Source organism: Chiloscyllium plagiosum, chromosome 21 (genome assembly GCF_004010195.1).
Source record: "Chiloscyllium plagiosum isolate BGI_BamShark_2017 chromosome 21, ASM401019v2, whole genome shotgun sequence".
Lineage (NCBI taxonomy): Eukaryota > Metazoa > Chordata > Chondrichthyes > Orectolobiformes > Hemiscylliidae > Chiloscyllium > Chiloscyllium plagiosum.
Genome location: NC_057730.1, coordinates 34,936,065 through 34,950,910, shown reverse-complemented (window position 1 = coordinate 34,950,910; position 14,846 = coordinate 34,936,065). Strand labels below are relative to the sequence as shown.

At 40.0% G+C, this 14,846-nt stretch overlaps 1 protein-coding gene across 2 annotated transcripts in view; it reads right to left on the bottom strand.

Moving 5' to 3' along the window:
• Positions 1-6,840, bottom strand: part of atpaf2 (ATP synthase mitochondrial F1 complex assembly factor 2) — a 14,472-nt gene extending 7,632 nt beyond the window's left edge. Inside the window, exons 1-4 of one of the 2 annotated variants that reach the window (XM_043711798.1) lie at positions 6,587-6,840; positions 5,367-5,411; positions 2,407-2,555; positions 1,032-1,129 (exon numbers count right to left, since the gene is read on the bottom strand). In XM_043711798.1, coding sequence (XP_043567733.1) covers positions 1,032-1,129; positions 2,407-2,555; positions 5,367-5,411; positions 6,587-6,692 — 398 coding nt within the window. In that variant the 5' untranslated portion in view covers positions 6,693-6,840. The remainder of the gene's footprint in view (positions 1-1,031; positions 1,130-2,406; positions 2,556-5,366; positions 5,412-6,586) is intronic. The other variant, XM_043711799.1, reaches the window with a different exon arrangement.
• Positions 6,841-14,846: the final 8,006 nt, after the last annotated feature.

Sequence of the window (14,846 nt, the reverse complement as noted above, 5' to 3'; positions counted from 1 at the left end):
GTTGAGGGTGGGCGGGGGGGGGGCGATGTTGGATGGGGTTGGGGCATGGGCGGTATTTGGTGTTGGATGGTGATGGGAGGAGCAGGGTCTCACGCTGTGCTGCTGCCTCGTCTCCTGAATGGGGAGGGGACTTAAAAAACTCCAAGCTCCAGAGGAAAGGCACAACCAAATAATAGATTATCCAAACAAAATAGTGCCCACCCATCTTGTTTGGATAATCGAGGTTGCTCTGTACTGACCGATTACCTGACTATAAAGGTAAGGAGTAAGGAACTCTACATCTTACTAAGACTGTAAAATATTCTTAGGATGTAGTTTTATGCTCTTGCAATTATCTCACCTACCAGTGGAAACAATTGATCATGGTAACCAATCTAAATCTGAAAGAACTCAATCAGGTCACACATAAACCTTTTGATACCTAGTGCAGACAAAATAATATATCTCTTCTGTCTCTTTTAAAATTTATCCTATAATGGAGTGCCTAAAACTATACAGAATATTCAATAAATGTACAGTTCATCCCTGTACCAGTGCAATAGCAGCTTTTTGTTTTTGTATTCCAGTTGTAAAACTAACCATGCCTTTTCCATGATCTTATCTACTGGAAGTTGGCACATTTAATGAACTGTGTATTTTGTGCTTTGCAAAGGTATCGGGAAATGCAGAGCAAAGACTGGTGAATGCAGTTGAATACAGATCAGTCCAGCTGGCAGAACAGACTCTAAGTGTTAAACAGTCTACTCCTGTGCTTCGCTGTTTAATTTCCTGAGCTTTTCTTTCAAAATGCATTATTTTATATATTTCTACTGCACTTGAACTGCACTGATCACCTATCTGCCTAACCCATTACTACACCTGTATTCTCTTTCAGTTTTTCCACAGTTCTCAGCATAAAATTAGTCTGCATCACCTGCAAAAGAATTAGTATCAAGAAAAGTTCAGTTGCGTTCCTTCAGTTCTCAAGCCCTGAGCATATAGGTGTGTGGTGCAGAAATATAACAATGTCACTCACAGTAAATATGACTTACCAGACAGTATCTGTATCCAGGTATTTGAGAGCTGCCCTAATCAACTGTTCTTTTGTTCTTTGTGTGGGATTATCCAGTGCGGTGTTGCATAAGGTTGTCTAATCAAAGAAAGGTTTAGCTTCAGGTAATCATAATTTTCCTACATAATAATCATGGAACTTCAAAGTTCATCATGTGAAGCTTTGCAAAATATTGTGATCTGGTAAGGAAATATAGCATCTTTCATAACTCAGGAAGCTCTAAAATGCTTTACAACAATCCAGTACTTCTTTGAAGTGTGTCAATGTTGTAATATGGAAAACACAGCAACCAGTTTGCACACAAAAAGATTCCATAAGAATGCGATACGATCAAACGATAACTTCATTGATGGTTGTTGAGGGATTAAAATTGGCCAGAACTCCCCTACTCTTAACTGTATTATAGAATATACTTGAGGGGACACCTGTGCAGCATTTCCTCAACAAAGGTATTGTGAAAATTGTGGTCCTCTTTACTTGACCATCACTCTGTAGCTCCAGCAATGACATGAATGAAATCAGGATTGGGGAGGCACAAATGAAGTTGGATGATTTATAGTTTCATACAATTTCAGATCAATATCACGGTTTATTTTTTCATAGGAAGTTAGTATCAATGGCAAAGCCAACATTTATTGTCCGTTTCTACTTAAGAAGATGATGGTGAGTCACCTGCATGGATGGAGTGGTTTGACAGGCCATTTCGAGAGCAGTTATGCTGTGGTTCTGGAGCCTTATGTAGGCCAGATCAGGTAAGGGTAGCAGATCCCCTTCCTTAGAGAACATTAGTCACATAATGGGCGTTTACAACAGCCTATGATAATTCTGTCATCACAATTCCTAAAGCAATTTTCAATTTTGGATTATTTCAATTTGAATTCCTCTCGCTGCTGTGGTGAGCTTTGAATTCCTGACCCCAGGCAATTAGCCTGGATTATGAGTGCAGTGACATCACTACTGCTTCCAATAGTAGACTATAAATGATTCTGTGATGACTTTATTGCTCCTCTAGATCCATTCATTGTTATTGTATTTGTTCCATTACCACCCATCTTCACTTTACATATTCTTACAATTGAGCCTATCACAGAACTTTCCTTACGTTTTCTCTTAGCACTTTTTCCTGTCCCTGAATTTGCTCAACACCAATTAATTTTCTCTTTTTCCAGTTCTACTAAAAGATCACTGAACTCAATGTTAACACTGTTTCCTTCCCAAGAGTTGCCGCTAGAAATGCTGTTTTTTTCCAGTATTTTCTATCTTAGTTCCAAAGAGTTAAAGCTAACAACATGGGTAAATTAAGTCATTCATACACTCCAGTCTATTAAAAAAGCATAATTAAAACCAGATTCTACCAGATGCATGGTGAAGAACTGCAACGTGTCTCGCTGAGAGTCCCATTCTGTGGCAACAGCTATTGCCAGAGCTTCACTGGGGACTGTGAACAACTTTCCCTGAGGTGTCTTCAGTTTTCTACGATCCAGGTTTATCTCAAATGCTCCTCCTGCAAACACAATGAAACATTCCCTTAAATCACTGGAAGTCAGCTTCTGTGATAAAAGTGGTCCTGCCAGGACAAGAGTTAATTGCTGTAAACATCAAATCATTGACATATGCTCCAGCAATTTAATAGATCTAGTATTTTCAGTTAACATTGTTATTATAGCACCCGAATGCCAGTTTTACCCTTGTTGTCACTGCTAGTTAAGGCACCAATCACGGAGCAAGTGAAATAAAATAACATATATAGTTTATTATGTGAAACAAATTAATTCACACTCCTTACTTTAAACAGTAGAAATGTAAGCCAAGTTTGAATGTGTTAAATTACTTTGGTCTGGTTCAGCTTTAAAACCGTGACTAAATGGAGCCAAGCATGATACTGAAGGCATCAATTATCATTTTTCTTCTGGGTGTGGATCTGTTGCTTCAACTTACATCTAAGTGGAGCAATGTTCCTGCACCAGTTAGAGCACTGTGGTAGGAATCAAAACTCAACAAAAATGGTAAAGGTTAACAATCTGTCTAAATTCCACAGTTACATCGATCAGTATCTTCAAAGCACATTTTGGCAATTTGTTAAGGTCCCAGGGGCAAAGTGAAATAATTTAGAACATGGGATCATTGAACAGGAGACCATTACATCACTATGCCTTTAGATACTATCATTCTCTGTATTTCCCCATTGCCCTGAAAAAATTCTTTGACCTCAAAGACCCACACAGAAAATAGTTTCAATCATACTGCATTATTAATTGAATTACAATTTGCCATAAGAGAAATTGGACCAAACATTTGAGGCAATAAGGTTTATAAATCCAGTTTGCAGAACATGTCATCGCCCTGTTAATACCTAAAGTTACCAAGTATACTGGAAGCATGCCAACAGTTCAGTAATGAGCTCAGTGTTGAGGTTCAGGCCTCTCCAGTGATTAATTACACACGTCCCTTCTGGCACTTTCAGCAACAAGTACAATGTTCATTTACATACTACTTTCACCAAAGTGAAATGTCCAAATGGGTCAAAGAGGTAGATTTTAAAAGAGTATCTTCAGGAGGACTGATAAGTACAGAGAATTAGGAATGGAATTCCACAAATTAGGGTTCAGGGTTGAAGGTATGGTCACCAATGAAAGCAGGGAACAACATAGACAAGACTTGAAGGAGCAGACATTTCAGAAGTGATTACATAAATGAGGAAACACGAATGAGCTCCTGGATAGATTTGAAAACAAGAATGAGAATTTTAAAATCAACATGTTGCTTAACTTGAAATCAATTAGGTCAGTAAGTAAATGGATGATGGACGAACAGGAGTTGGTGTGAGTTAAGATTCAGGCAGTGATTTCGATGAACCAAAGGTTGTTTAAAGCCAGAAGACCAGGCAGGAATGGTCATCTAGAAATAACATAGGCATAAATGTGGGTTTCAGCAGCAGATGAGCAAGGCAGGGGTGGAGATAAGACAAGTTTAGGTAGTGGAAATATGCAGTCTTAATGATGCACAGAAATATAGTCAACAGTTCATCTCGGAGGCAGGTATTGCCATCAAGGTTGCGAACAAACTGGTTCAACCTTAGATAGTTGCCCGGAGAGATGTGGCGTCAGAGAACAGTGATTGAAGTTAGTGGTGGCCAAACATAGGATATTATGGAGTAAGTCATTTGTGACTTTGAGGAGGACTCATGACAGGTTAGAAACCTAAATGGCTACACAGGGTATTTTTTTTATGACTTTTGGATACACTTCTGCTACGACTTAGCCATTCAAAAGTAAACCTGCCCAGCAGGGAGAGCATCTGCACAACACCCCATTATATATTAGTAAAGTCCTGAAATCTTCATATAGTGCATGTTAAGCAGATCAACCACAGCATCAAATTTGTACACAGAAAGGCCCTCAAAACAGCAATGAAACAAACAGTCCAGTTAATCGATTTTTGATTATCAAGGGATAAAATACTGACCACAAGAGCAGCAACTTAGAGTCACAGGGATGTACAATACGGAAATAGACCCTTCGGTCCAACTTGTCCATGACCAGATATCCAAAATTAATCTAGTCCCATTTGCTGGCACTTGACCCATATCCCTCTAAACTCTTCCGATTCATATACCCATCTAGATGCCTTCTAAATGTTGTAATTGTACCAGTCCCCATCACTTCTTCTGGCAACACATTTCATACACACATCAGCAATGTGCGTGAAAAAGTTGCCCCTTAGGTCTCTTTTATAGCTTTCCCCTCTCACCTTAAACCTATGCCCTCCAGTTCTGGACTCTCTCCTCCATTCCCTTTTCTTCGATAATGCATAAAACCTAGTGAATTGATTCCAGTCTCACTTTTAATTAGCACATGCACTGTCTGAATTTTCTCCAAAACCTCAGTTGCAATAAAAATCCATCACACAATCTGGATTCGGAACGATTATTCCTTCATATTAACTGGGTCAAAATCCTCGAACTCCCAATGCAACAGCACCCTGAGTGCACTCATATTACTTGCACTGCAGCTGTTTAATGCAGCAGATCATTGGTATCTTCTCAAAAGTAACGAGGGATGGGCAATAAATGCAAAAGCCCAAATTCTACAAATGAAATAAAAAAAGTGGCCACTGATAATTCAATATTTAATCAAATGATGGAATAGGCTTAAAATCTGATCATTTTTACGTACTTCTGTCTAATAACATTTCACAGTTTTCTAGAATTTTTTTCTGATGAGAGTTACAATCATTGGTTGCCTGGTTGAAAGAGATTCAGCACAAAATAAAAACCACTCACTTTTAAATATCAAACTGAAAACACAAATCTTACCTTCCCCTTGAGAAATGCTAACATCCTGAAAAAATCTCTTCCGCTCTAGAAATCAGCAAATTTAAAACATAATTAGATAACTTTTATTTATCAAACATAAAGAATCTGAATTTGCTGAAACTTGTGCCATAGCAACAGTGCATCTACAACTTATGCTCTTATTGTGGTGCAGCAATTCTGCCCAATTATGGCGTGAGTTATTTACACTATTACCCAAATGAAGCGCAACTTTCTGGGACTTCTGTGCTATGCTCCAGGCACTTTCAAAGTATCAAGTAAATAACTCGAGTTTGCTGAATAGTATATTATTCAGTCACTGAGAGCAATGCAGAATGGACCTGAAGTGCTCAGAACCTGTACTCTATGCCATCAGGTTGCCTATCAGTAACATTCACTGAAATCCTAAATTTCAAATAAACAAAGAACAAGTGTTTTGACAGGCAGGCTAGATTACTATTTAGAGAGAGAAAATGAGGTCTGCAGATGCTGGAGATCAGAGATGGAAATGTGTTGTCGGGAAGAAGATTGCAGGTTAGGGAGGCGGTGCTGAATTTGATGGATTTGACTGAGACAGGCTGGGGGGAGGGGAAATGAGGAAACTGGTGAAGTCCGAGTTCAAGATTACTATTTAGTTGACCTTATTCTTTACTCTAAACACAGATTACAACCAAAAACTGGGAGATAACGGTTTTGGATTCCATACTGCTTACAACGTAATTCTATACATCTCTTAACAATAATGTGTATGGAAAGCAAGCATTGGTACTTGTACAGCAAATTTCAAAGGTTATGGCCAGAGAGTGATTTACAGCCATTGAAAGATCCTTTTAAATATGACTCTTTCTTTGGTATTCTAGCCAATCTGTTGACAATACGACAATGATTAGATAACATTTTAGTGATGCTTGTTAGGGGATAATATATACTAGAACTCTCGATAGAATTCCCCTGCTCTTCTTCAAATAGTTTAGAGCTTTTGCAGCCACTTGAGAGGTTAGAGGGAACCTCAGTTTAATGCCTCGTCTGAAAGAGTTAATCTCAGCAATGCCTTTTTTGTGTCAACCTGGATCCTGTCTGTGGAATCGGCTGGAATCTACAATTCTGAGGCTCAGAGGCCAGAGTAGACGGCACGGAGACACGGTGACACTTTGTGATCGATTCCCGGTTTCCAATCTCTCTGCGTTATGACAGGAATGGTTTGCATTACTCCGGCCGCCCACCTGCTGCTGGGTACAGCCGCCGCCACTCCACCGTCTTCCCCATCACCTGGTAACCAACCGCAGGCCTGAACTGAGGGAGGACCCGAGCCCAGAGACGGCTCAACATCGTCCCACTGCCTCGGCAGAGGAATCACACCAACGGGGCGGCTGCTGCTGTCGCTCACTCGATCAGCCACTGAGCTCCGAAAGACACTCACATTCAGCACGACTCTCCCTCAGGGCATCGCCATGTTCCTGACCTATCACCCCCGCAAGCACCGCCCACATGCATTGACGGACGTTCCCTGTATCCAATCACAACGCGGCATTGGTACGTCGATCAAACTACAGGAGGGCGGGACTTCATCTTCCCAGTCTGAGATGATCCCATCATACAGATTCCTTTTTGTGAACAGTTTCCAACTACTGCAAGGTTCCTAACCTGGACTTTACCTTTCAGACTTGAGGATGTATTTTAATTCCTGCATAACGCTGAAAATTATTGTTAAATAACTATAAATCTCTTTCCATAGAGCCTTTTATGTGTACAAGTCAATTAGGCACTTTCTTAATGTAGTCACAATTTGAATGCAGGTAAAAACAATGACTGCAGATGCTGCAAACCAGAGTCTAGATTAGAGTGGTGCTGGAAAAACACAGCAGTTCAGGCAACATCCGAGGAGCAGGAAAATCGACGTTTCGGGCAAAGGCCCTTCATCAGGAATACAGGAATTTGAATGCAGAAAACGCAACAGCCGTATGTATGTTTACCATGTACAGAAATGGAATAAAAGACCAGTTCAGCATACTCCTATTAAAGATACGATTGAAGCTTGTATCATGAGATTGTTTCCTTGTGCTCCAAGTGTCATTTCAGCTTGAGTGTAAAAGTTAATAAATGACAAACAGTACTGAACTAATTGGAGCTGTGAGCTGACAAGTCCTCCGGATCTGATTGCTTTCATCCTCATGTCTTAAAAGGGGTACCTAATGATGTACTAGATGTGCTCGTGTTAATTTTCCAAACTTTGCTAAATTCTGGAAAAGTTCCATTAGACTGGAACATAACAGCGACAGTTGATTTCTGAGGGAAACTCTCCTCTGAAGATATTGCCTCTCTCTCCCACAGAGTTCTTGTTAAAATTGTATATAATATAATACAAAACAAAGAACTGCAGAATCTGGAGCTATGAAACATAAACAGCAATTGCTGGAGTACCTCAACAGGTCTCACCTGTGGAGAGAAAACAGAGTTAACACCTCAAGTCCAGTGACCTGAGTTTAGAACTGAGTTACCTAATCCACTGTCTTTTATAAAACAAAGAATTTTAGATGGTGAAAATCTGAAACAATAACAGAAAGTGCTGATGAAACTCAGCAGCAACTGTGGAGAGAAAATGTACTTAACATTTCAAGTCCAGTGACCTTTTAACTGAGTGCAAGTAAATTATTGCTGCACCTGGAAGGTGTGTCTGGGACCTCAGATAGTGAGGAGGGATTAAGTCAATGGGTAGGTGTCACACCTTCTGCAATTGCATGGGTGTGGGGAGGGATTGGGAATGGAGGAGGAGTGGACCAGGATGTCCCGGAGGGCTGTCAAGAGAGGGAAGGGAATATCTATTTGGGGTGGTATCCTGCTGGAGATGGTGGAAATGGTGGCCATTGGTGTAGCAAAAAAAGAATACACCATCACTCAGTCATTCTCAAAATAACGTACATTTAAAAGGTGTTTGGATGGGTATATGAATAGGAAGGGTTTGGAGGGATATGGGCTGGTTGCTGGCAGGTGAGACTAGATTGGGTTGGGATATCTGGTCGGCATGGATGGGTTGGGCCGAAGGGTCTGTTTCCGTGCTGTACATCTCTATGACTCTATGTATTTCTGTTTCAATTCTTTAAATAATAGGCATCTAAATAAATAACAAGTCATCTATACCTTATAGCTTTTTAAATCAATTCCACTTATTCCTTCTTAACTTATCAGCAGCCCATTAGCTGAGTGCTAGCTGATTGAATATGTGTGCTGCTGTTAATGTTCCTCCATATCTTGTTACTACAAAGTGCACTTAGTCATTAAAACTGCAGGTTGTATGCTCATTTTATATCAAAGCCAAAGCACTTTGCACTGGTAGCAGTCAAAGTGAAATCCTTGTGTCCACCATTAGGCATATTTGCCAATTAAGCTAATTATATCTTTCATATCATCTTCTTTAAAAATAAAGTCAACATTTAACTAATGTAATAAAACAAAGAACTGGAAATCCGAGGCAAAATCAGAATGTACTGGAGAAGCTCAATAGGTCTGGTAGCATCTGCACAGACAACAATAGAGTTAATTAATATTTCAAGCTCACTGACCCTTTGTCAAAGCTTAAACCAGCTGGGAGATGGTGTTATTATGCTGATGATGGGGAGGGGGGGAGAAGAAGTGAGTTGAATAGATGGAGATGGTACCCAGAAAGAGAGGGAGGAAAGAAAAGGAGAAGCAACAAAGGTGATGCTGATGATAAGCCAGGAGAGAGAAGAGTGCTGAATGGAAGCTAACAGGAAGTGTGAAGATTTGAAAATGAGTTAGCTGTGATGGGAGTAGGTAAAGGTCGTGGAGGAGGATGTTCATGTTCTGAAATTATTAAGCCTCAATGTTGAGTTCTGAAGACAGTGACGTACCTGGGTGGAAGATGAGGTATTGTTCTTCTAATTTGTGTTGAGCCTCACTGGAGTACTGCAGCGGGCCGGAGATAAAAATGTTGGCATAGAACACAATGTTGTTTTGAAGTGATAAGCAACTGTGCAAAGTGGTCACCCAGTCTCCATTTCATGTCCCCAATATTGGCACTTGCTTCAGCACTTTCTGTTTTTATTTCAACACTAAATTCTTCAGTGCATTTTCTTGCTTGCAATGATTATCTCTAATTTATTTTCAACATTTCTGGATGTCAATAATATTTATTTTGTTACAATAAATTTCTATCTGGATTTTGCCCTCTGTATTCTTTCCAAAAAATATTTTCCTTGTGTAATTTAGCTATCCTTCTTCCCTTTTTAAATGTTGCTTTCTTCATGATCCAGGTCATGATCTGATTGAGACACTCTTTCTCTGTGTTCATTTTGTGGTTTGGTCTTGGCAACTCAGGATAATGATCTTTGTGCATAGGTCCAGAAAAGGAAAGATAATAGATGTAATTTTGCTGTAAGATTGCCAACATATCAGCAACAATGAATCAACAGTTCGTATTTTTTTCCACCTTCCGCAAAGACCGTTCCCCTCTACAACCCACCCTCCTATCCTGGCACCTTCCCCTGCCACCGCAGGAATTGCAAAACCTGTGCCCACACCTCCTCCCTCACCTCCATCCAAGGCCCTAAAGGAACCTTCTACATCAGTTTTACCTGCACATCCACCAATATCATTTATTGTATCCGTTGCTCCCAATACGGTCTCCTCTACATTGGGGACACTGGACGACTCCGAGCAGAGTGCTTTAGGGAACATCTCCGGGACACCCGCACCAATCAACCACACCGCCCTATGGCCCAACATTTCAACTCCCCCTCCCACTCTGCTGAGGACATGGAGGTCCTGGGATCTTATTTTCCACCTATCCACTCCATCCTCCCCCCGCCCCCGACCTATTACCTTCATCCCCTCCCCCACTCACCTATTGTACTCTATGCTACTTTCTCCCCAACCCCACCCTCCTCTCACTTATCTCTCCACCCTTCAGGCTCTCTGCCTGTATTCCTGATGAAGGGCTTTTGCCCAAAACGTCGATTTTACTGCCTGAACTGCTGTGCTCTTCCAGCACCACTAATCCAGAAGTTAGTATTTTTAACTGTTTGTACATTTTCTATCGAAGGTTAACAAATTGGGGCACTTCCTTTAGAGGAATTAATGTAGGAGAATTCACCAGCTTCAGAATACAGTAAAGAAGGGAGCCACAATGGAGTCTTTCTGTAAATTTCATTGAATAGCCAAGGAAAACAGATACGTAATTACACAGCAACTTGCAAATAGGTGAAAACTTTGTATGTTATGATTGTCTTATGATTAACAAACAAGGAACTACATTTACATAGTGTCTTTTCCAACTTTAGGATTTCTTAAAATAATTTACAACAAATTAATTATTTTTTTAACCGTTCGTCACTGCAGTAATGTACGAATCACAACAGTCAATTTAGGTCTCAAAAAAAAGCAATGTGATAAAACCTGAGTTATTCATTTTCATACATATTGTTTGAGGGTTGAATAGGTTACCGGTATTGTTTACCTTCAATAAGTTACTAGGGAAAAGTCTGTGCTTTTCTTTGAAAGTATCATGGAATCATTTACATCTACCTGACAGAATATCTGCCCTGTGCAAAGTCAACTTGTGCCATTTGTTTATTTTGATGCAGAAATTTCCTCTCTGAAATCTTTAGACAAACTGGCCCTAAAAGTCCTATGGGGAAATAGTTGTTATGACAATGTTGTTTGGAGTTGTACGATGGGACTAAGCAGAAATCCCAACACAGCTTACTCAATGGGAATTGCCTGGGAATTTGTAATATCCTCAAGACAATTACCCAGCCTCTGGAACACTCCAAAAATTTAATTCTTTCTTCAAGTTGGAGATGTCAGAGGGTTTGGACTCACTCAAGATTAATAGTTACCCAAAGGAAGGTTAGAGGAATTGAAATCTCCTGTAACTCATGTAACTATTGAGCTGAAGCCCTGACTCATTACTGACATCCCCATGACCAAATTATTCCTCACCTGACCCCACTGGATGCTTGATCTCTGCTCCAACTCCCTCCCAAACGTGACCAAAAATTCTCAGGCACAACTCATCTAAAGGTAGCTTTTTTTTGTTTGATCAGGATTAGAAATGGTGCTTCCAAATGTGAAGGGAAAATCTGGGCCTGTGTGTAAAGCATGGATTTGCAGGACAGATTTTGGTTGTACCATTTATGCCAACTCTATGTGTTGCATTGACAGACTCTATTTTCCAAAAGGACAGTTAAACCCAGGCATCACTTCACCTCACAGATTGGAGTAAAATACCTCATAATCTTGAAGAACAGAAGTGAGTGTTTTGCCAAATGTAGCTCTCAAGAAACAACTAGAAAAATATCTGGTCATTATTAGTATTGCTGTTGGTGTGCTATATTGGCTATACTACAATAGTGATCAGAGCAGAAAAGCATTTAATTAGCCAAAAACTGGTTCAGTGCCTCATGAACAGCACTGCATAAAGGCAAACTATTTGTTTAATAAAGCACAGTAGAAGATACCTATTGCAGATTCTCTTTCATTAGTTATTGAGAAATGTAATGAAAAAACAAGCTACTTTTCAGATGACTGCGACTTCTCTTTGATGCTAAAACAAACCACTGTGCCCTTTGGAAATCAGAAATATAAACAGAAAATCCTAGAAAGACTCAATAGGTATGAGTATATTCGTGGAGAGAGAAACAGAGTTAATATTTCAAGTTAATAATGTTAAGCAACTCTAGATATCAAGTCAAAAACACAAAAATGCCGGACATCGCAGTGGGTCAGGCAGCATCCATGGAGAGAAAGCAAGCTAATATTTCGAGACTAGGTGACTCTTCATCAGTGCTGAAGTGTGAAGGGACAGCAATTATGCAATAAAAGGGGTGTTGGAGTGTTGGGAGAGAAATGATGTTGCGAACACCAGCAGTGAAATGGAAAGCAACGAAGATGTACATTTTGAAAGAGACAACCAGAATTCATGTCAGAGGAAAGAGCAAAACTTCTTCAGAGTGGGCATTCCTCCGAGAAGTGGGGTTGTTGTCTTAAATCATCAAGTTTCTGTCTGGAAAGATGTTGCCAATTCTGTTTGAGTATTTTCTGCATTTTCTGTTTTATTTGCCTGTTAAATGATACATTTAAAAAAGTATAAAAGTCTGCTCCAATTACAATGTTTGTTCCTGGAAATTGCTGCAGGTTTCTCAAGCTATTTAGGCCGGCTACCCTTTCACTCTTATTAGGATGACAATGTTGATGTTCCTTGAGAGAACCTATATTAGGAAATATATTTCTTTCTAGACAGAGTAATGTAAGGTGAAACTGTGGATCATTTGTAAAACATTCAGATGATGTATTGTCGTGACTTCACGATCTTTCGGAATGGTGAATTAAGGGTGATCACCTGACGATGCGCAGGTTTAGTTATTTTGATGTTTTTTCCCCTGTAATATCAGCCCTGTAATACCACTGAGTGTCTACGAGTGGCGCAATGGTATCAGCAATCTACGATGCATAGCTTGACAGTCTTTGTTTCGTAAATGTGTGTGATTGTTGGTTTAATTTTTAAACGGTCCCTCTAAGGTTAATATCAGAGTTATTTTCCATAATTTGTCAAAGGTGTTCAATATAACCATGTTTGCTACATGGTGCATGACAATGTTATAGGAAGTTAAGGTGAACCGTTTTGAAACAGTGGATCAGCCTAAACCAAAGTATTTCAACCTGGGCACCAGCTTAGGGAAGACTGTGAGGGCTTTACAGAGGGTGCGGAGAAGATTTATGTGGATGGTTCCAGGGGGGAAGGGCTTCAGTTATGTAGATATATACATTGATCCTGGAACGAAGGGCTTCAATTAGGAGAGTAGAATGGAGTCACTGGGTATTTCTACTTAGAGATGATTGAAAGAGTATTTGAAAATCATGCGGGGTATAAAGAAACTGTTTCCAATAATGAAATAATCGACAATTAGAAGGCAGCATTATAAGCTGAATGGAAAAGAGCCAAAGGTGAGATGAGGAACAGGTTTATTAGGCAGCAAGTATTTAAGAACTGGAATATTACCTAAGATTCCATTGTGGATTTCAAAAGGGAATTGAATAAGCACCTGAAGAGTAACAATCTGCAGGTAAACGGTAAAGATGGGGCAGCGGGCCGAGCTCAATTCTTCTGGTAAAAAGCCAGCGCAGACACACCTAAAAACACCTTCCACAGACAGTGAAGTCTGTGAATGTGCTTCCACTGCATCTTCACAAATTTGGAATATATTGATGACGCTGTTACTGCCTGTTTTACTGCCTCTTAGATTTAAATTTAATAAGTTACCCACTATTCAAACATAATAGCATCTACTACATTTTTTTGCACAGTAGTTCCTGAAGACATGTGGTCTAAAGCTACCACCTTCACTATCTCAGTGGACTCATGTCTTTCCAGATCCTAGTTATAAGTTTTCCTTTGCTAATAGGTTTTAAACTTTTCCTTCCTCTTACCAATCCTTTCTGTTCCACTACAAGCCACCTTCTCTCCCAATACTCCCAGTTGCAGACTTCCTGTCTGTCAGTAGCCCCCTTAAAGATTCCCTGTTCTCCCCCCTTCCGCCACGAAGTCTCTTTGCGGTCATCCTGCCCCACCTAATCCCCTCGCATCTTTCCTTTCCTCCCAAACTCTCTGGATCCCAGGAGCAGACAGTCACCGTGGCAAAATTGTGGTGCTGCAAGACCCTACCCAACATCAGCAAAAAGGCTGCACCCAACCTTAACTTTCACTTTTAGCTCTGCCCTCTCAAACAAGTAATTTGAAGGTTCAAGAATGTAAAGTTCACCTGAACATGTTGAAAAGCTCAGGCATTAGAGACAAAGGATTGTCCACCTTGAGGCATATCTCTGCAACCTGCAAGGATTTGAATGTCTCCTGTGGGGCCATCCATGTACCAGTGACTCCATCAGTTAAACAGTTCCAAAAAAGGCAGAATATCTAAGATTGACAACACCCTTTATACAATATTTATGATTCAATACATCATATTTGCTCTGTGGAGGTGGGAGATAGTGCTTGTGACATACTAAAGAAATCAATATTACTTTCTTGTAAATAAGCTGGTTGTTTGAAAAATATCTGAAGCATTTGAGTGCACTTGCATGATTGTTGATTGGTAGCTGTAACCATGGCAACCACCCCCTTGCTGTGATTGTTCTAAAGCAGCTACAAAAAAAACTGTACCAAGGTGAATCAGCTACTTCATTCTCATTAGCACAAAAGTTCCACAAATATATTGTGGAATAGTGTTCAAGAAACTGCCAAACATTATATTCACTTGTGAAAGATTGTATAACTTGTTCACGACTTAGTTGGTGGTGAGTAATAGTCTTGCAGATTGCTCCACGGCTGTTCTTCCTCCTTGGCATCTGTACTCGTCTACATGACAAGTAATTAATTGTCTGTGACATACTTTAAGGTATTCCTGAGGTGAAACAAGGTGCTAAAGAAAAGGACATTCCTGGAATAGATATCAATCACAAACTAGACAA